Source organism: Meleagris gallopavo, chromosome 1 (assembly GCF_000146605.3).
Source record: "Meleagris gallopavo isolate NT-WF06-2002-E0010 breed Aviagen turkey brand Nicholas breeding stock chromosome 1, Turkey_5.1, whole genome shotgun sequence".
In the NCBI taxonomy this organism is placed as follows: domain Eukaryota; kingdom Metazoa; phylum Chordata; class Aves; order Galliformes; family Phasianidae; genus Meleagris; species Meleagris gallopavo.
This window is the reverse complement of record NC_015011.2, coordinates 88,096,235-88,118,088: the sequence shown is the minus strand read 5'-3', so window position 1 is coordinate 88,118,088 and position 21,854 is coordinate 88,096,235. Positions and strand designations below refer to the sequence as shown.

General features: G+C 38.9%; 1 protein-coding gene across 1 annotated transcript; it reads right to left on the bottom strand.

Annotated features, from left to right (window-relative positions):
• Nucleotides 1-10,620: 10,620 nt before the first annotated feature.
• C1H3orf85 (chromosome 1 C3orf85 homolog) lies at nt 10,621-20,213 on the bottom strand. Its single transcript, XM_031556439.1, has 4 exons — nt 20,096-20,213; nt 13,470-13,618; nt 13,176-13,261; nt 10,621-11,390 (listed from the first exon to the last, which is right to left on the bottom strand). Exons 1-4 carry the CDS (start codon nt 20,142-20,144, stop codon nt 11,312-11,314), a joined length of 363 nt encoding a protein of 120 aa, XP_031412299.1. The 5' UTR covers nt 20,145-20,213; the 3' UTR covers nt 10,621-11,311.
• Between the last annotated feature and the right edge of the window lie 1,641 nt (nt 20,214-21,854).

The following is a 21,854-nucleotide window of genomic DNA, read 5'->3' as shown; positions in this document are numbered from 1 at the left end:
GGGGAGACTGCAAACGCTCTGCCCCTACTTTAGAAAACAAATACCTTGACCTGCCTAAGCTTGCACAATGTCCATTCCCATTCCATTCTGGGCTAGCAAGTAAGAAAAAACCCATAACCCTGCCTGGGTTCCATCAGCAGACAGATCCTCAGTGCAGGATGATACCACTTTCTCTTTGCTTCCTTCCTACCAGGAAAGCAGCATCCATGGCCAAATGCATAACCCCCATAGCACAACCTAAGCCCTTTTTGGATAAAGCTGGGAGTCTCCTCTGTGATTTCTTTTCAGTAGACTTGCTTCTTTCCATAAATCCCACTGAGGGTAGAGACCAGCACGGTGATGCCCTGTAATCATTGCTGGATGACTGAATTGCTTAGCTTTTCCTGTGTTCACCTTGAGTGGGAAAAAAAGAAAAACAAACCACAAATTGACCTAAAATAAAAATCTACAAACACAAAAACCCAGAAACTAGTGTGAGTCATAAGAGGCAGGAGGAAAGAAGGCTTTCAGAGGGGCAGTGTGCAAGCCAATTACCGGTTTCCTGGAAAACAGTGCCCTGCATGTGAGAACTTTAAACTGTGAAGGCTTTAAAGGGCACGGGCACAGCCCTGCTGTTGAAGAGCTGTTGAACTGTGGCAGACTTCAGCCAGGCTGCAGTCAAAAGAAACTCCGAGTCTTGCTCTGAGCTGCTGTAAAATTAAAAGCCAAAGGCCACAGCTGTTACACTAGCTTAAAAAAGAATGAGTGAAGGGGAATTCAAATGTAAGAGGGCTTGATATTGATGTCCCTGTCAGGATGAAAAAGCATTACTCCAAAATCTAACCATTTTAGAAAAGGCAGATTTTTCCAAGCCTTTTAGTTTGGTTGTTTCTCTTTTTTTTTTTTTTTTCTTCAGTTTTGTCATAGTCAAATAGACTTACTAGCAGATTACCAGCACAATAATAGATGTATTATTTAAGGCAAAAAAACTTTGGAGCGTTTGTATGTGTGGTATTTTTTGTTTTTATTTTTACTTTGGAAGCCACACAAGCTAGCCATTGGTTTAAGGAAATTGAAGCAAATTTAACTTGGATCTGTCTTCCATTTTACTGTGGAATCAAAGGTGAGAGTTTGAAGAACAACATGTGTCTTAAAGCTCCTGAGCTTCAGCTGAATCAACAACTAGAAAAGGGCTTACCTTTGGCAATCTGCCACCTTCCTGCAATGGTAAAGTGATAGGTGTTTGTTTCATTTATTCTGTAGTGCTATCCCAGATGGTCCCACATAAGGAATAAGATGTTCTCCTGCTTTGCTGATAGGATAACACCTGAAACTCATTTTTCTCATAGCTCAACAACAACTGCTGTTTATCTAGTTTTATTGAGATGAAATTCTGGTCAAGTAAAAACAAGCAGGTGTATGTAGTAACATAGGAGACAAGAAAGCAAGAATTAGTTCATTCTTCTCAGCCTTGAGCCCATATGCTAGAGAAGTTATCAAACTTTTACTTTGCCGGTACATGAGACTCTTTTTATAGCATTACTTCTATCTGAACAGCACCTTCTGTGATCACTCACCACCCGAGCTTTCTAGCTTTAACATCTCAGAGCCACTCTTTTGACTTAGACAGCTATCCTTTTTTTTCCTTTTTTTTTTTTTTTTAAGGCTCTTCTCATCTGGCCATTTGGTTGCCTTTCTCTTTGCTCTCAGGGGGCTTCTGAACTTTCCCTAGCTGTGGGTCATCCTTCCTTTCCAGAGATGCCTGTCTTGAGGCTGCAAGATCTTCCCCTCTACAGGGTCCTATTTTCTTCCTTCCAATTCTCAGAAGAAAGGAATTTCCTATGATGCAGGCCCTCTTCCACCTCCCCTCTTGCACCCCACCCTTCTCCTGGGTTCCTCCCCACCTTTGTATTTCTCTTTCAGTGAGAAATGTCTTGGATTTCACCTGCTAGCTAGCAGTAATTTTCCATGCAAACCAAACCAAAGTGACCTCTAAACAAAAAGACTTGGTGACAACATCCAAAATAGTAAACACAAGGACAGATGTTTATAAAAATACAGTTCTGAGAAAAGGAAAATGTTGCAAATCTACTGGCAATTCCTTGAGTTACCAAAAAGTAATGCCTCCAACACAGGAGAGCTGTCTTCCCAGACACATCAGCATTAATCTTTCAATATGAAATGTCACTATATGCTGATTTTTCTGCTGATTATTGGTTCAATAAGTCACAAGGGCACTTGTGCAGACCTCTAAACTGAAAAGGTACGTGAAGCTCATTACAAACTTTGTGACATTGGGCACAATGGTAATTTAGGCTTCTGAGAGGGTTAACTTAAGCTGTACGAAAGGTATTAGAATTGAGACTGAGGTTTTAGTGGATGAAATGCAGTTGAATGTCTTTCCAAACTGATATTGTTTAATATGAAATAACTCCTGAGTCTTCCTGTATAGTTTTTAAAACTCAGGGCTCCTTTGGGTAGGAACCTTGTATCTCTCAGTTATACACTACACAGAGTAAGAAGTTGGTTGTGTAGTTAATGCAAATGGAGCTTTATAGAACAAAACAAAACTGTCCAGAAGCCATTGTAGGATCAGAAGCCATTGTAGGCTTGAGAATCACTGGTGCTAGCAAGCTATTTTACAAGGACATTTTACTGAGTCATTTTGCGAATTTAATTTGAGTTTGTTTTGCTGGAACCAGATGTTCATCAAAGAGAATAGAGCATTGTTTAGATATTTGCAGAGATTTAATTTGTACAGAGCTAGGCTCGCTGAGTATGCTGGTGTTTGCTGGAATAGTCTCTGTGGAAGATACTGCTGTGGCCCTGCTCTCATGTGCGCAGAAATTGCCTCCCATACTTCCTACCTGCTCTTTAAATTTAGGTAAGAGATACAGAGGCTCTAGAAATAATGTTAGTTTCAAACCACTCTCTTGGTCTTTGGAATGATCCTATTGCACTATTAATATGACTTTATGGACTTTTGAGTAATGTTATGTGCTTTGAAAAGTGCTCAAAGAAAGTATTTCCATGTAAGTGGGCTAAGGGTGGCTGCTGAGGACTTCTGCTAAAAAGTGGCTCTAATGGAACATTGCAGGGAATTCAGGTAATTGAAGTGGTCATATATGCATGTGTAAGTATAAATTCAAGTAATCTGCCTTCGTTCTCACTTTCAGGGAACTTTTAGTTCAAAAGGCATGAGTACGCAAGAATGAATGCTTGTGGACTGCAAATTTTAATTGTTTTTTAGCTGCTTGATGCAGTGAATAGAAGTTGTGCTCAGCTGGAGTTGTGTTCATTCCACTTAGAAGTAAAGACAATGCTATATGATAGGCAGTAAAATTCACAGCTAGACACTTGACAGTAAAATATGATTCCATATTTTCTAAAAGTTTATATAATAAATGAGTGTGTGTGTGTGTGTGTGTGTAAGCCACACTAAAATTATCTTAAATTTTATTTCTCTGAAGTTTTTCAAACCTCATTCATTGACATTGGGCCCAGGACAGAGATGAAAGTGAAAAGCTGTGTTTCTCAGGCTGTGAGTACACTGCTAGCCCATTATACTGATATTTTTGTTCTGTTTGTGCAGTCTTTGCATGGATTAATCTCTCTCTGTTGCTTCTACTGATGAAGTATCCATATAACTGCTGTTAATGACTTCTGGAGGCACCGATTAGTGTTGCATTTCACTTTTTCGGGCATCCATCCATACTGAATAATACTTGGATCTCATTGCTATCTTGTAATTCTATGACACTTTCCAACCTATTTTTGGAAAATGATGTGAACTATTATGCTGTCTTAACAAGAAACTGTCGTGCTGCTGAGAAACTTCTGTAACGTGTGTTCACTATTGTTTAGTAATCACTGAGTGTTCACTTCCATCTAACGTGCTTCTTAAGTGATTTTAAACAACAAAAAGGAAAAAAAATTTGTGTGTATATGTGTTATATGTGTGTGTTACACACAAACAGACACACACACATATATGAGGGCTGTTCTGAAAGTAATGTCTGCAGTTTTACTATGTTAGCCCATGATTTCAGAGATGGATGTTGGTTCTATGGCAGTAGAGGTAGAACCTTCCCAACAGTATTCCCTTACGTTTAGTTGCCATGCAACAGGTGGCAGCAGAGGGGCAGTCTGACAGAATGCTATCTGACATGGAAATGTGTATGAAGCAAAGATGTGTCAGTGAACTCTTCCATGCAGAAAAAATAGCATCCATAGACATTCATCAATGGTTGCTGAGCATTTCTGAAGACCAAACAGTGGATGTGAGCACAGTGAGATAGTGGATGGTGCATTTCAGCAGCAGTGACAGTGGGTCACCTTCATTGGTACAGATTTTGATGTTCATCACAGGCAAAGATACATGACTAAGGGTGGTGCCTATGTTTAAAAACAGTGTTTTGTAACTGAGAATTTGCTGTATTATAGAGTATTATTGTGATCTTTGTGTTAGATGTAATTTCTACGGAAATAGGAGGCATTAATTTTGGAGCACATTTTGTTCTATATAGCCTCTTCTCAAGGATTCTTTCAACAGCAGTGTTGTGCAGTCACAAGTTAATAACAGTTCTGTCACAAGATAATGAGACAGGAACAGTTATAATCGGCTATTTTCATTGAACCTAATGAATGGTAGTGTTGTTAAGCAGAGTATGATCTTGTACTAGAAATATATAGAATTCATATCTGTACTCTTCAGTGCCATCCTGATACTGCAAATCTTGCAAAAGATGACGTATCACTTGTATCAGGGTCAAATTCAAAGGACAGGTTTAATCCTTTGCCAGACAACTTACTGGCATAGATGAGCTGCTTTCAGTCACTTCTCAGAACCAAAACTGACAATTTCAAAGTGTTTCTCTCAGAGATCCCCTTCCAGGCTAATAGTGGCAGCAGCTTTGAGCTGGCAGATTTCAGAGTAGATTATTTCAACTTGAAAAAGACTCAGATAAAACTTGGCTGGCCCAAGCTATCACAGTGAGCTTCAGTGACAAATGTAGTTATCTGTTCCTAGTTCTCCTGAGAGTCATCATTTCTTCTAATCAACCAGCTGCAAGGCAGATGAAGCAGCATTCTTGAGTTTTATTCTCTGCTTACTCATTAGGTCTTATTCAAGAAGCTAATCTTAAGAGAGTGTGCTGGCTTCTTCATGATGCGTACTGGATGACCCTTCACTTCTAGGCATGCAATGTTAAGTGTGAATTTAGACATCAAATGTAGGGCTCTGCCCATCTCAAATAATTCCATCTTCCTTCCTGCACTGTGTTGCTGTTGCTCCCATCAGCAATGTAGATTCAAATCATTCACTGTAGGAAAGAGGGATACTGTAGGCAGACTAGGGATACTCTGAATATCTTTCAACTTCCTTTCCTTGTTTCAAAGCAGCGTATCCTAATAACATAGTCCATTCTTTCAAGGAAAGGGACTTTTTCATGATTTTCTTAGTAAGTGATGCTGTATATGCAGTTCTTGACACAGCTGACCTTGACAGATCAAGGCAGCCTGAACATTTTAGAGAGGCACAGAGTAACCTGTAGTTGCTAAAAACAGTACCTGTGGATGTACCTTGGCGAGATCTAATCCTGTGGCAATTACTGAGGGAATGAAAATAGACCTTAGCCTGGGGCAGAGGGGATGAGAAAGAGTAAGGAACTGTGTAACCATTAATAATGAAAAGAGAGATTATTATCTTACTTGTAGAAAAGTGATTTCTGTGGTCCACAAAGCCTAGTGGTTCTGGTTGAATTGTCTCTATGCTTTAAAAAAGGTAATCGTCCCAAGTGACATTTGAGTAAAAGTACATTTCCTTTTTTTTTTTCTTTCCCCTTAGTTTAACTGTGATAAATGTTTACAAGGACTTTTCCTCCTTTCTGTAATCACTATTAAAAGTTAAAACCACAAGTCAGTACATATAGCTTTGGTATAATGCATGTTTTCTATGGCAAAAACCATCCTGCATCCATTCTGTGGGGTAGAGTGGGGGGAGGTATCAGGCCCAAATCATCAGAAAGCTCATGATAGATCTGTCAGCACACAGATTCCTATCTGAACTCCTCATGAAAGGAAATGCTACAAAATACTGGAGCAAAGACAGTAAGAATTAGTGGCGCTTCATAGTGTTCTGTGCAAAGTTCATCCAATTCATGATTGATATTGTTGTCTGAAAGGCAGATTCACTGTGCAGTGTACAGTAAAACCATCTCACACTCAAGATATTGATTTATTGCAAAGTTTGGATGCTATGTATACCAAGTCTACAAAGCCAGCATACCCCTGGATTTTCATGGTACTGTTTTATACATATTTTTATCACTTGACCACTACCCCAACCCACCTCCAACCTACAACTGATCAGTTAAAGATAGGGCTCATCCCCCTACCTGCAGGCTAGCTAGACATGGTAATCAGTTGATTAGCAGTTTAGAAAACTGCATGTTTTTTCTAAAGATACTACTTTCTTGCAAGACAAGATAAGTTGTTGCATTGTGATTAAGAATTCTTCTACTTAATCACAATTAGCAGTTTCAGTGATGACCACCCAGATCTAGATAAAAATACACATATGCTGTATAAAAAGATACACATACAAAAGCTTGTACAAAGGTTAGTTCTTATCTGACAACAATTTCACAGGGAAAATTTATTTAAAATTCGTTCTTCTAATAACTGTTTCATCACTTATTTTGCAGTGGTGAGCAGCCACCACCAAGCACCTCAGTTGTTTTGTTGTTTTTTTTAGCTTATGGATATTTTCTTGTCCTTGAACAGCTCTACCTGCGTTTTGAGGATGCAAGGCAGTCTGCTTTCTCATGGCACCTTGCACAGTTAGGATTTGGATTTATGGTAATAGTATTGACAGCAATTGTAAAGATGTTTTTTAAGCCTTCCCTGAACTAGCTCCCAGCTTCACAGTAGCTTTCAGTCACAACCAGGACATAGTTGAATTACTCTGACAGGATCTCACATGCTTATTCAGTCCTATAAGAAGACTGTGACTGGCATGAAATCACTTCAGCGGTGGTCATGTAGCTGGGAGAAAGTAGCTGAACAAGAAGTGTCACTCCAAGCTGACTAGCCAACAAGGCCAGGTAGGTCACAAAGGCTGAAGTGCTGGCTCTTTTTCCTCCTGCCTTCCTGTGTCTGGCCTGACAATGACATTAGGAAAGCTTGCTCCCCATAGCAGATGAGGGGTAACTTCACACTACTGTGGTCAGTGAGTACTTGTTTCACCCCTAAGATAGCCAGCCATGAGCACTGAGTCTGCCTGTTGCTGTTGTAGAGCAGGGAAAGTAGACTCCACAGGTATAATAACCATATGGTGTGTTTGAACAGCTGTAAGGACAGAAAGGTAATTGCTGATGCTTGTGGCTGTCGTAAGGTGATAATCACAGGCAGAGAATGCTTACCTCTTTTCCTGACTGAACTTATCAATGGTGGATAATTTTCAATCTTTATGTTCTAGCTACTCATCTCATTGCTTCCTACAAATGACTCAAAACACTAATAACTTCTTTTCCACTCTATATGGAGTGGTTATGCACCTGCCTTGGGTGGGTGGTTTGTATATTCAGTCAGCCAACATAAAATCACTTTGAATGCCGCTCGCTTTTGCTGGCACTGAAAATTACAGCAGCAGGTATAGATTAGGTAAATACTTTGCCTCAACTGTTTTGGTTTAAATTAAGACAACAGATCAAGTGCAAAGTGAGTACATAAAAGCAGCGTGATTCAAGCTCAAAAGTCCTTTGCACTGAAATTGTTTGAGGCCAGGTTCAATCATAAGAATTACCATAGCAATGAAGTACCGTGTAGAACATCCATTGAAAACCAGACCCCACTTGTTCTGTTTGTAGAAAACATTTCAACTCCTAAAACCAACAATTTTCTCATTACCTCTATATACTGTTACTTGTTTGTTCTGCTGAGCTTAAAGAAAACAATGTTTCTCTCTACTTACCTCTTCTCCAGCATTTGTAAGATAGGTTATACACAGGTTGCTTGGGTCATGCAATTCACCCTGCTTGCTTTGTTTAAAGTGGCTGAAATGGTTAAAGTGGTCTTGAATCTTTTAAAGAAAGGCCAGGTAGTATTAATCTTTTATTATTATTATTACTGGAGAGTATTTCCCTGTCACGTCATACAACTCTTAATTCTTCCATCTGGTTCTCCAATGAAGCAAGGCTCCTACAGTCATGTTGTCTTGTTATTGCATGTGTTTATCTCCCACCACAATAACTTTTCAACCTGTGTGCTGCTTCTAGTTCAACTTGACAGACTGGCAGAGATCACAAAGGTAGTTTGTTATGGCTAGGGTAGGTAGAATTAGGGATCCGAGTACCTGAGGAGTAGGCATGAAGTCTGAGAAAGGGGCTGCAGATCTGACTTAGTCCTTGAGTACCTCTACAGGACAGATACCCATAAGCACCTCAGCTGGGCAAAACCTTCTGCTGGAGGTAGTATTCAAGCAGGCACCCAGTCATCCTGATTTCTGTACTTCTACTGATCATAGAAAGACATCATGCTGGCATTCCTCAGAAAAGAATTGGCAGCTCAAGACCACCTGGCAGAAATTATCCTGCATCCATCCAACTAATGTCTGTACAGAGACAGGTCTGAATGCAGTTTTTTCACCATCCACTCATCCTCTCCCCCGGGACCTGGAAACTGGAGTATTCAGAAATTAGCCAGAGGTTCTGCAGCTCTTGCCGAGTAGCAGTTCAACTGCTCAGACACAAAGCTTCTGGACACTGAAAGCAATTGCTCTCCTGTGCACCCGTTGCATGGATCCTGTGCCCTAAGGCTTGTATTTCCATGCCCATAATCAGCAGAGCTGCACTTGAAATTCTCTTTCTTTTAGGAACGTCCTATGGATTTGCCATCAATAAGAAATTGTATGTGTATCTGTGCTGTGTGGAAATAGCAAAGAGGAAAAACTGTACGTGGCAACAAGAAGATGTGGAAAGAGGTACTTAAGAAGAGTTCAAATTTGCTTATGCTGAAAGACTATGTGAAGCTAATAGAAGGGAAGCAAACTCAGACAATACTTTTTTTTTCCTGATTCTTAATAAAAAGCAGAAGGATTTTCATATCCACTGTCTGGATGAAAACCATTTGCTCATTGTCATGAGTGGCATGTATTTTGATAACACAAAATAAGCACTTCATATTCCACTGCTACTCATGCGTGCACAATTCTTCCCATTTAATTCAGCAAGACTAATTATCTGAATTAGTAACATTAGCTTGAAGCTACAGCTTTGGAGATTGCAGCTCTGGCTTTCAGAACAACTCCTTTAAAGGAATTAGTCATGTCTAAGTACAACAGAACAGTCAAATTGCATCCCCTGGCTTTGTTTGACATTTCGGTCACAAAGCCAGCCTTATGCAAGACTGTCCTCGTGGCACTTGACTTAAGGCAGTGGATAGTCTAATTTTATTGCTCTGACAACCATAAAATGGCTCATAAAGATCGGGCAGTTAACTCACCATCTGACAGTGAATGAGGAAAGATGCACTGTGTTTTACCTTCCATCTCACTGGCGGACTTTGTTGCCTACGCTCTGGGGATGTCTGTTGTCCATTTCCAAATCTCCTCCTGAGCTAACCCTGATTTTGGTTTAACTTACTGTGTAAGGCATGAATACAGTTCTCAAGCACATCCCAACCCTCTGCCTTGACAGCAACAACACTGATTAGAAAGGCCGAGCTGAAAATAACAGCCCTTCAGTGTGCTGCACAAGTGACTTGAAGTGATGGCTGCCTGTGAGACCAGCGAAGTATGCAGCCAGCAGGGGCAGATCCTGTTGGTTGGTTGGTTTTTTTGTTTGTTTTGACTGTTTTTGGGGGGAAGGGTTGTTTGTTTGTTTGTTTTTACCTTGTATTTTTGCTACAAGCTGAAAAGCTTCAGACTCCCACAGAAATGCTGAGGAAAACAATAGGAGGTTGAGGATCTGCAAGACTGACCCAAGGTCAGGGGAGGACAGGAAGCAGAAGGGCATGGCTATGGATCTGCATATAACTAGTGCGGTCTCCCAGTCTATGCATCATTTGTTGCCCCTTATCTTCAAATGAACACTTCATAATTAAGTGGCATGACTGAAGATGTGAAATTCTACATGGCATATACTGAACTTGCCCCCTCATTTATCTCTTTCAAGTGTTTAATGAATTTTCCATTTCAGCTAATGAATACTGGCAATTTCAGGCCCATTGTCCTATGCAGAGAAATTAATAATGGCTTAAGGATAGTTTTGTACCTAGTAATGTGATAGAGACTGCTGGAAAGTCAGAATACACGTTCCTTTTTAGAACATTCAACATTATCTTCACATTCATTCCAATCAGCATGTAGTCATTCTAGCAAAGAATCTCAGATCCACAATATACAGAACGTGCTCTCTATGGGGAAAATTGCCTGCATTCCTACTCTGCCCTTCAGGTTGCTATACATCCCTAGAAGTTCCTCTCTTTCTGTGCAGAAATTTTGACCACAGTTGAAAAGTTCTGATATATTAATAACATCAAAAGAAATGTGGCTGCCCAATCCTTTCTCCAAATATGTCCTGAAATAAGTTGGCTTAATGGACAAGAATGGGGAAAATTATGCACCCAAGATCATACCATAAAAGCATTTTTTGTCATCACTCTTTATTAGGAAAAGAGCTGTGATAAACATTTTCACCATATTCTACTCCCACGTGGTAAGGAAAAGCAGCTTATGCTGGCAGGTTTAGTTTCATCATTTTTGGCATTCAAGTACAGAACTTAAAGTGCAGAAAGAGAAGTATACACAAGAGAGATGCATACTAAAACTCCTATTTGACCACAGTACTTGAAGAACTGGAAATATACTTGAATTGTAGGAAGTATATTCTTCCTATTAGCCAAACCTGGAGCAAATAAACTCAACTCCCTATCCAGACTCAGTGACTGATTTCCATTTTTTTTAATTTCCTTTCAGAAATGCAATTGAAGTGAAATATTGAGAAATAAAGATGTGGTTTTCTATTACAAAAAATATATATATAGTTTAAAAAAAAACTTTACATGAAAACAAACTTATTAGTTTTTTTTCTTGTTGTTTTTGTTTGTTTTAACATAATTGGTAAAACTTAATAGCTGCTAAGTCTTTGTGTCTTTATTCAATTTACTGTGACTTACATCCTATTTCTACTACTTCTCCACACAAAATATGTGGCACTGAGAAAGACTGTGTGTGTGAATTGTGGTGTTTAGACTGTGGTATGAGAGAAAGTAATTTGTGGCAAATAGATAACACTCCAAGTCCTAATATTGCCAGACGCGAGATGTGTAGGATTTAATTGTTTGTCCTACTCTGTTGTCGGAGGTGCGTCCCAGACTGCTGTAGCATGTCCATGTAAGATCTGATGTTGTCACTAGAAAAGATGGAATAAAATGGCTTTAGTAAATAAGTCTGCAAAATTATTTCAAGATCCTGTCAGCAGCTCTGGTCTTCAGATTTGCAACATTTGTTTTGGAAGTGTGGCCCATGAAACAGATTTCTGCATATGGTTTATAGGCTTGCTTTTCTTGGTTACCTCAGTAATGCAAATAATCATGAGCAATGAGGTCAGAAATCATTGTTTTGCTATCCAAAAATATTTTTCGAAACTTCTGGCTATATTTTTTTCTACAATATGCCTTCATAAAAGTTCCGGATGTTAATTTCTGCCACGCTAGCATTGTGAACTTGATTTCAGTCCAGGACTTATCCAATCTCCCTCTGAAATCATAAATGTGCTTCAGTAGGAGTGCCTACAAACGTGTTTCTGTAAACTAGTTATAATCCTGTCATATGGCAATCATGAGGATTATCATTCTGGAGGAATAATTCATCTTGCAGCATGCCTGACAGCTGTCAGGATCACAGCCTTCAGACACATGGATTGGGCAACTTATAATTAGAGGTAGTTAGATATTTTCTGTCTGAATAATTTTTCCTCATGGAAAAGACAGGTTTGGGCATTTTTTTGTTTTGTTTTCCCAAGAAAACTAAGTAAAGTGACTTCAGGTAATTCCACGCGTCATGAGACAAACGCACTGCCATCCCAACACATTGCTACCCATATCATTTTTGGAAGTTGTGAGAGAATATCCTGATGCTTTCTCTCATTTGCTATGTCAGCTGAATGCTTGACGAGGAAAGAGTGAGTTGTAGCTATTTTTTCCATTTTGCATCTTCTTCAGCCGTCAGATGGAACAGTCTTACAAAGGTCAATCTGAGACTCTCCATGTTTTGTCTTATAAAAAGTGCTTTTCAGAAAAACCCTTATTTTAAAATGAACATTTTCACCTATTTTCAAAATGAAAGCTAATTTTAAAACAAAGCATATTCAATTTAAAGTACATTAAGTTTACCTGTTTTCCTGTTGGTGGGTACAGGTAGACTAATTAAATTGCTAATTTTTATCTACTATTTTAAGCTCTGAAACTTGAAGTTGCGTGAGATGACTTCTACCCACTCCTGTCCATTCCTAAGGAATGAACTATCTTGGTATGAAAAATTTATAATGGGAATAATGTGTTTGCTCTGCAATGTGCTTATTAAATGTAGCCATCTATTATTTTTTCCCTAAATTGGACAAAATGATGTCCCAAAAAATGTGTATGTTCTACCACAGTCATAAATAATTCCTTAATGATGATCTAAGACACTTTATTTCATGTAGTTGTAAGCTGATGCTTTTGCCAACTGCTATGTCTCATTCTTTGTTTAGTTCAGCCAAGCTTTTATTTTGCACTGAATACAGTTTTGTTACTGAAATAAATGCATTGTTGTTGGTTTTTTAACCCTTTTTCTTTTCAGGAATTGCTTTCCATCTGCTGTGTAAATCAACTATGAAGGCTATATTGTTGCAATTTAGATTTTGTGGACTTTTAAAAAGACACATTTTTCTTCATGACTTTACTAAATTCCTTCAAAGCGTTCCTAAGAAGGAGCTTAGCACAATAAAATGACTTCATTTAAATAACCATAAAACTGAGACAGTGAAGACCAATCTTTAATTTCCAGGATGCCTCTTATAAACACAACAATTGGCATTATAATTATGGCACTGAGATACAATTGTTAGCATTCTTGTATCTGACAGTTTTACTTACTCAGGTACACACATGCATTGTGAGTCTGTGAAATACTCTGTTGAGAAGCCCCATCGTACCTGGCAATTGAAGGATCAAAGGAATAAGATCCCAAATCCATGTAGTACTGTGCTGTGTCTCTCAGAGCTGTCCATGATTCACTAATCTGAAGTAGATCAAAACAGAAAAAGAGCATTCAGAGCTGAATGAATATTACATGTGACTATGGAGAAACCTTACTTGCTCAGACAACAAGTGTCCTCTCTTGCCCCTAAAGGGTTCCTGTTTTTTGCCAGTCCCAGATCTGCCCTTTAGGATTTGCTTGCTTTTTTTTTTTCTTCTTTTTCAGTAGGTGAAAAAGGTGGAAGAAATACCTGCTCAGCCACCGAGTATCCCCAAGTATTCTGGCTGCTGCTTGGGTCCCAGTAGCTGTGAGAATATGGTATTTGTCGTTTAAGTCGTATAAACTGATTTGCTGATTCTTCTGTCAGAAAAAGTATTCCAAGAGCACCTGAAATGGTAACTGAGCAATATGTGTATGATTAGAAAAATATTTTTAGAATGTGCGCTTTAAAAACAAACAAACAAACAAAAAAAACACATATTTTGTACTCCATAAAAATTTCTTTGTAATGATGGCTTATTTAAAAGAAGTCCGAGATAGTCTTACTATAGAGCTTCAAAAAGTTTTCTTTGTTTTGGTAAGTTTTTTAAGCCTGAAATTAATACAACACCTTCCATAAATTATTGTCTTCTGTCATATCCAGTTGGAAACGTTTGCAATCAAACTACAGTACTACTTTATCTTTAATAAAAGACTTTTTGACAGGAAAAAAAAAAAAAAGATTGGTATTGCATAGGTCTCAGGTGTACTGAGAAATCTAGGCTTCAAGAAAATGCACCTAAACCTACCTATGAATTTAACTATGTTCCTGGTTTAGATGTATTTATTCTCATTTGCAGTGGTATAGAAATTACATGCATAGAAATGATTTTGTAAGGAAAGGATACTGTACATCTCGTTACCACACTGCTTTATACTGCTTTTAAGGTCATCCCAGATGCAGAATTTGTTGTATATCTTTTTAAAATGACAATTTTGCCAAAGGAAAAAGGGCTGAAATCCTCATTAATTTCATATGAAAGGCCTTGGTACAGGAAATGACTTTTCTGAGACTCTCCAGTTTTTGAGACTGAAATTCATTTAGAGTTAAACTGCTCTGAAATAGCACTTCAGTCTGAAACTTAAAATTTTTAATGAGCTGCTAATTAAGTTTAAACACTGATAAATCAGCTGAACTGAGGCCGGAATCAGTAAACAACTGAGCTGCAACTTGGCTGAATGGGTTTAAGTGGACCCCTGAGGATGCCCTGCACACAGTCAGTACAGATGGGCCAAGAACTTGAATTCATGTATGTAGCATCTTACAGGAGGGGTTCTGCAGGGCAAGCTACTGCCTCGCTGACCACTCTCCAGTGTCCTTATTCATGATTTCCTAAGAGGAAATCTGAAAACATCAAACATTTGCTTTCATGCACTATGCTGTGTAGAATCAGATCATTTGCTATTATTGACAGCTTTGCTGACCACTAACAGATATGGTCACTCTTCAGCTTTTCAAATAGAAAATGCTTATAGGAAGCAGCATTGTAAGGCACGATGTTTGCTGTTTCTCTTCATAGCCAAGAACGTGCTTGTTAAAAAAAAAAAAAAAGCTTGGCCTCAGAAAGAAAAATTATTTTTCTTTCATTTGTCCATTAAGCTTCTACAGGACTGTTCCAGAACTGTGCAAGATAAAACTAATCTCATGCCAAATTTCTGTAGTTCTCTGGCAACTTACAATTATCCAGTAGAAAATCTATGAGTTGTTAACTTTCCTTTAGTGAATTTGGGAGTTCTTTTGGTATTAAATATTTTGTAAAGTCATGATTATGTTTCTGGACTGAAGTAACTGAACTGGGATTGGCAATTGGCTCTGTAGCAGGCTGCACTTTTGTTTAAATATATATATATATAGTTAGTAAGGGCCATTAAACATTAAATTTTATCACCAGTCTGAGCTTTGGCCTTCTGGCTTCATGGTGTGCTACAAAAAACAATCATTCAGCAACTCAGGGTTTTTGTGTTTCCTTTCCCCACTGCCAGCATCTTCACAGAATGAGCTTGTGGCTGCACTGGTGGGACAGTGAGGTATTGCCTTGGCTCCTCTGGTGCGGAGTGCTGTGTTTTAAGGGTATTAACTTTCCGTTCTTGACACACTGTCTCCTCTGACTGCACCTGTATCCAGTGAGGAATGTTTGTGTTCTCGCAGAGCTGTGAGAGCAAGGTCTAAAAGATCGCATGGATAAGGACATCTGCTCTGATGGCACCAGATCTACAAGTAGCTCCTCTGAATTAAGTATATAGACTTCAGCAAATAACATCTGCCTTGCCTCAGTTTAAGTTTCTCAATCTGGGTATAATTTTTTTCCACCTTTTGAATGCCTTACTAAATGTTTGTGAATGAATTTGGTGTTCGAGTTTAATAAAAGAGTATTCCTGAAGGACTTTAGATTGCCACACATGCAACACATCTTGCAGAAGAGTAGCTCAGACACCAGGTGAACATTGCTGCAGAGCATTTGGCATGAAGCTACAGGGAGTTAGGAGCAGGTGGGTAGATAAGAGTTAATGAAATTGCTCACATGGCATAAAATTGAGCTGGAAAACAGGAAAAAAATTCAAATTGTAGAGAGACAAAGTTAACCTACTGTTAAGAACTGTGAGACACATTGTACATTAATGTTTTCATTCAATACTCTTATCCCTCTTTTCTCTTATAAAAATGTTATTTGAAAAGCATTTTTAAGGATTAATGGTCCAAAGGGAAAACAGAAGGAATGCAGAAGTGAACTGTTGCAAGGACTGTATCAGCCGTTACCAGCTAGAGTAGCTCCTTTCATCATCTCTGGAGATTCACTCAACATTCTTGTATGAAAAGCAAATAATAATAGGAAAAAAAATGGGCTGTTTTTTGCAAGCAGATGCTTAACTCGTGTAATTACTGTCTTCAGCAGATAGTTTTGTCTGTCCCTACACCTCAAAAGACTGTCCAGTGGGAACAATTACTAGCAGCCATTACTGCTATGATGATTTCTGAGCATCTCTGTTTGGATTAGGGTGAACTGGTATAACACCAAACCTGAGAGAACAGAAATAGTGGTAAACTTTTGTCATGCCTGTCAAAACAGCAAACACATATTTGAATGTCAAGAGCACTGTATGGAAATGGTATATCAAATAGCTATGAATGCCAAGATAATAATAATAACATTGAAAAATATTATATATTAATATATAATATAGTATAGAAAGAAAATTGTACATAAAATATAAAATCAACCTGCATGTATCATAAATTATTCTGAATTAAAATCTCTTAACACTAGGGTTAAGCAGAAATTGAACTCTACTGTGCAAGAATAAACTTTTTGAAAGGAAGATACTCAGCTAGATGCAACTGCAGAATCTTCCTAGAACAATGCTATCTTTGACCAGCTGAATGCATCATGATCCACGTCACCACATAGAGAAAATGTGAGGATGGGGTTAAATTTTGGCACCTTTGCCTATTTAGGAACCCATTTAACTGATTTTTTTTTCCTCTTCTTGAAAGCTGAGAAGTAGGAGCCATTGTGTGCTTAGCAGTCCTTGGAGAGAGAAGGCAAGCCATCATTTACATGTCTGATGATAGAGCTAAATGATAAAATGACAAAACTGTACACTTGTTTTAGGATAGAATATTCTTCCCCTTACCCAGGCACTCTTTAATCAAATCAGCAGTGCTGTGTAAGGGGTGAGAAGTGATGCCATAGCTTGGGACCACAATCTATTACATCTACCACAGGGAAAAGTGGTCTGATTTGCTGTGATATGTACAAAAAAAGACAATTCCTTAGCAACACTTCAATCATTCACTGCAGACATTTTCATATAAACTGGAGCTATTTGTTTCTGTCTCAATTCTGAAGAGTATTTCAAGTTTCTGACAACTTGAAAACCTGTTGCTGAAGTTATTTATATCAATGAACTTAAATGTCGAATGTCAGTAATTGCTCTGACTCCCTTACTTTTAGCTTAGTAATTCTTATTATCAGCTTTGGTGATTGCCTGGTCAAAATGTCAGCTCATGGGATAAGGCTGATGGTGTTATCAGCACTTAAAGCCAGCACCTGAGCAGAACTAAGCATCAGCCTTGTATACTTCAACCTTGCTGACGTTGTTGACGCTGACGTGTTGGGAACTTTGAAAAGGTAAATCTAACGCTGCAGCTCAGGTGCATGTCTTAAAATTAGGAATGGGCCAAAATGGACCCTCATGCTTCAGCTGTCTAAATTCAGAAATGACTCACAAAGTCATACCCCAGGACTTGGCCTTTGGCTGTTGAGTTCTGTTTGAGTTTTTTGGTCTTTCTTAGATAACCTTCCAATCATATGTAAAGCATCTTTATGAATTAAAAGATTCTTATTTACTATTTCTGAGATATTTTACATTTTTGATCAATTTATTTGCAACACCTAAGGACTCGGCATACCACAGCGCAACAGAATAAGCACTAAAAGTAAAGCAGCATGGAAGTGGCTGGTTTGTTTCCACAGAAGTACTTCTTTAGGTTGTGTGATGCTGTGGAAATTGAAGTGTTGTTGTCTGTCAGCACTTCACATACTTGAATGGATGGCTGCAGGAGTAGCTTTTTGGATTCTGCAGGCCATCTTTGTTGCCTTTTCCAGTCAAAAAGCACAGCTAAGCTCAAATCAAATGTTCGAATGTTGCTTTTGCAAATGGTGAAAAAAATGTGTGCATGCACATGGGCTATGTATCTTGAAGGGTTCGGAAAGTAGCAGGCCTTTAAATTAGATTTTCTAATACCTGTCAACTACATAGTATAAAGTCACCAATTGTTGAATGCTTCAACACCATGCAAATACTTGTAGACTGTAAAATTTTGGTCTCTATTTTTAAAATACTGTAGTGTTTATTCTTTGACAGTTCTTAATTTTACAGCACAGAACTTGAACTGGAAGGGAGAGCTCAGTCATGAAGAATCATGAAGAATCATTCCCTCTTCAGCAAAGGCAGTCAAGATACAGACACAATGCAGAATTATGTGTTGAACGTACTGTTGGTGTGATGCCAGCAGGTTCACACTGGGATCAGGAATGTTGTCAGGTATGGTAAAATAGCAGGTGAATTTGGCAAAATTACTGGATAATTCTAGGGAAGGTATTATTTCCCCTGCAACAAAGGGTTAAAAAATAGAGGTCCTGCTCAGTGGATCTTGGTGAAAAGTCTTTCCTAAATCCACACGTGGCTATCAGTTCAACTTTGAGTGAATGAACAGGACACGCCAGTCAGGTATCTGAGACCATTCAGCAATGATGCCAGCACATCACTTCCCATGCTCTATCCATTGCTGCTGCACTATGCAGAGATTAGAGAAAGGGAGCCAGCAAACAGCCCTGCAAGCCTGTTCCCAGAGGTGTGGAGGTGGTCTAATATTGAGGAGTGATTTATAGTGGCTGAGCTGAGGGTGTGATGAAGTGTCAGTTTGTCATCAGTGAGCCTTGCAGACTCTGTTTTAATTCACCACTGCCTTCTCCATTGTGAAAAGATTCACATTTAATGAAAAGCTGAACTGTTTGTTGCCAGCGATCAATAAAAACTTTTAAGAGCTCATTAGAAATCAGCAGTAAGTAGTTCTCACTTTTTAAAAAAGGAACCCAGGAAGGAGAGCAAGCAAGGCTGCTGTGAAAGACGGACACAAAAGGGAGCAAAGATAAGAGTCTTCCACATGAAGGGCAGCAGGGTGCTGTCCTCCCTATTTAATTCCAAGTGGAACTTTCATGGGAAGGAGGTCAGGTTCAAGCAGACAGACAAGTACTCAGGAGTAGTCCAAGCTCAGATGCACAGCAGATTAGGAAGTGCAGATAAGGGGAGAGGAAGGTATCTAATTTGCACTCTAGCATGCAGTAGAAAGACGGAGGCTCCTTCTACCCCCTTCCCTTTCTGCAGAGCCTCTTTGCAGCCTAATCTCAGAGAAAGAGCAGAGTTTGGCTCCAATTCACAGAACATACTGGTATTTGTGATTAAATATTTGTCAATACTATGCTATTTTTGCCTTAGTTCTTAAGGTTCTTCAAGTACGCAGATTATGCTTTTAATGCATGCATGGGTGGAGCATCTTTCCATGATGCAGGCAATCACCCAGGAAGTCTATAGTCACTTAATGCCTGCCTACTTTGTTCTAATGTAGTGAGGAATAAGTAAGTGGGCATGGACTGTAGCAATGTGTGCTTCTTTGAGAAAAGCATTCTTTCAGCCTTGCTGGTGCTGCAGCCTTGCTCCATCCATTTTCATACTGTTCCAAATTTTACAGAGTGATTCTTGATTTTAGGTGTTGTAAAGGTCCAGTAATCAGAAAATATGAGAGCTTAAAATAAATAAATAAATAAAAGGCAGGTCCCCTTAAGCAATCTTGAATCAGATATCCCAAGACATCATTTATGAAACAGATGTGTGTTAATTGTTTGTGTTTTCTGTGTTTTCTGATGAGCAATAAATGATGATGATGAGAGCAGAACAATGTTTAGGAAAGATTCCAGGAGAGAAAGGAGAAAAAAAAAAGAAAAAGCACTAAGCTCTCTTAAAAATTTTAGTAGATCAGAAAACATCCTGTAAGATTCTCTTTCAGCTGGGAAAGTGTCCTCAACTCATAACACCTGAAAGGCTCAGTGGCAAGAGATTCTGAAGTAATCATAAGGAGCAGAATCAAGACTGTATTTCACAGACTTTGCTATGCAGTCTTGTGATCACCCACTCTCCCATATGTCCCTGCTGCAGTGATTTCCCATTAATTATCTCCCATCAGGACTGTTCTGGTGATATCATGTGGTTTTTTTGCCAGCTACATATTTAACAAGCCAGAAGGGATTGATATGAGACAGGGTGCCGTGCACTTACCTGTAAGCAGCAGAACAGACATCAAAATTTGAAACATTTTCAGAGACATCTCAGATCATCCAGAAAGTGCTTGCTTCATAAAGCAGAGATAGTTTTACAGTTTTATACTTTGTTATCTTTGAGTTTATAAATCATTTACCAGACACCTGTGAACCGCTGGTACAGGCAGAGGGCAGGGTACAGTGCTTAGTTCAGATTTGTCTTATATGCCTCTGTTTGTACACTTTGGACTTTGCAAACTGAGCCTCTAATGAGACATAATGACTCATTATTGTGTGGATACATTAACTTCTGCATAGGCTTTATAATGCAAAATAGCACATCGGGCTTGTTCTGTGCAGTGAATACAGCAGGTGTCTTAAGAGTCAGTCTTCTGCATGATTGTTTTCTCTTTATTGCAGTAATGGACATGAGCATTTTATTGTCAGATGTGAATATGAATGGTGGGAAATGATGTTTGAATCAACCTGTTCTGAAAACGCTGCCTAAGTATGCAGTATATTTAAGCTATATAATATTTGCATTGAGAATAAAAACATGAGAAAACTGGCTGAGAAAGGACTAACACAAGAAAAGGATGGAGGGACCTGCTGCCCTGAACTGGGCACAAATCATACGGTCTCCTGTTATCCTCTTCTAATGCTGGGAAACTATAGAGCATGGAACACTGAGTTCATGCTGTCTTACTTTTCCCACCACTCCAGTTAAATTTTGCCTTTTTGTATACAACTATCAATAACAGTTGTTTTATTGCAGAGCACTTTATCTTAATGAGCTCACCAATGCCAGTGACAACAGACAAGAGAAAAACTGAGCTCTATTGCGTATTAGGATGTGATGATCTGCAGTTCACCAATGCAGACGTGAAGACCTTTGTGCACATCAGGGAGTTGGACCTTGCTGACGTTACAGGTCAGGGACCAGATTCCACAGTGATGGACAACAGTATTTTGTCCTTACGCTTGCAGTAGAGCCATTCGTTCCAGACTGTGAATGGAGCAAAAGTTTGCTGGGAAGCAAAATGTCATTTGGATATCTACATACATTCTTTATGCTGAAAGTAATGCATTCTACTTACTTCCATGGAAACTAGAACAGATACAAAGACTACAATACTATTCTTTAATTATGCAAGTTCTCAGCTACAAAAAAAATGTTTTTCAACATTGGCACCACCATTTGTCAATTCGCACAGATGAGCTGATTGAGATGTTGTTCATTTCATGTTGTGTGACAACAGTGCCTGGCCATTTGGAATGTGGATGTATTTCACAATGCTGCTGCCACTGCTGAAACATGCTTCACTTCACTTCACTGTGCTCACACCCACTGTTTGGTCTCCATCAATGTTCATAAATGTGTCAGTGAATGTCAATGGGTGCCATTTTTCCACATGGAGGAATTCAGTGATACACCTTTAGTCCATCTGTACTTCCATGTCAGATGCTATTTTGTCAGACTGCTCCTCTGCTGCCATCTGTTGCATTGCAGCAATATGTAAAGACATGTTATTGGGAATATTTGATCTCCATACCACCACCACCTGCCTCTGATGTCATGGATCAAAATAATAAAATAGGAGGCATTACTTTCAGAGCTGCCCTCATATTTACAGAGTCATTTGTTTTGTCATTACACAAGGGTGGGCTGAATGAACGGCTGGCTATTGAACAGCAAGCCTAACAGTGGAAATACTAACTTTGCACTAAACCAATTCTCACAGCTATAGTGAAGCTGTTCTTGAACAAACAACCAAAAA

What these genes read in the sequence shown, in the direction of transcription:
- C1H3orf85 (XM_031556439.1), bottom strand. Translation starts at nt 20,144, where the DNA reads ATGTCTCTGAAAATGTTTCAAATTTTGATGTCTGTTCTGCTGCTTACA. An exon ending in GTCTGTTCTGCTGCTTACAG is followed by an intron (nt 13,619 to 20,095) that starts GTAAGTGCACGG and finishes CATATTGCTCAG; the next exon opens with TTACCATTTCAGGTGCTCTT. An exon ending in GATACTCGGTGGCTGAGCAG is followed by an intron (nt 13,262 to 13,469) that starts GTATTTCTTCCA and finishes GATCTACTTCAG; the next exon opens with ATTAGTGAATCATGGACAGC.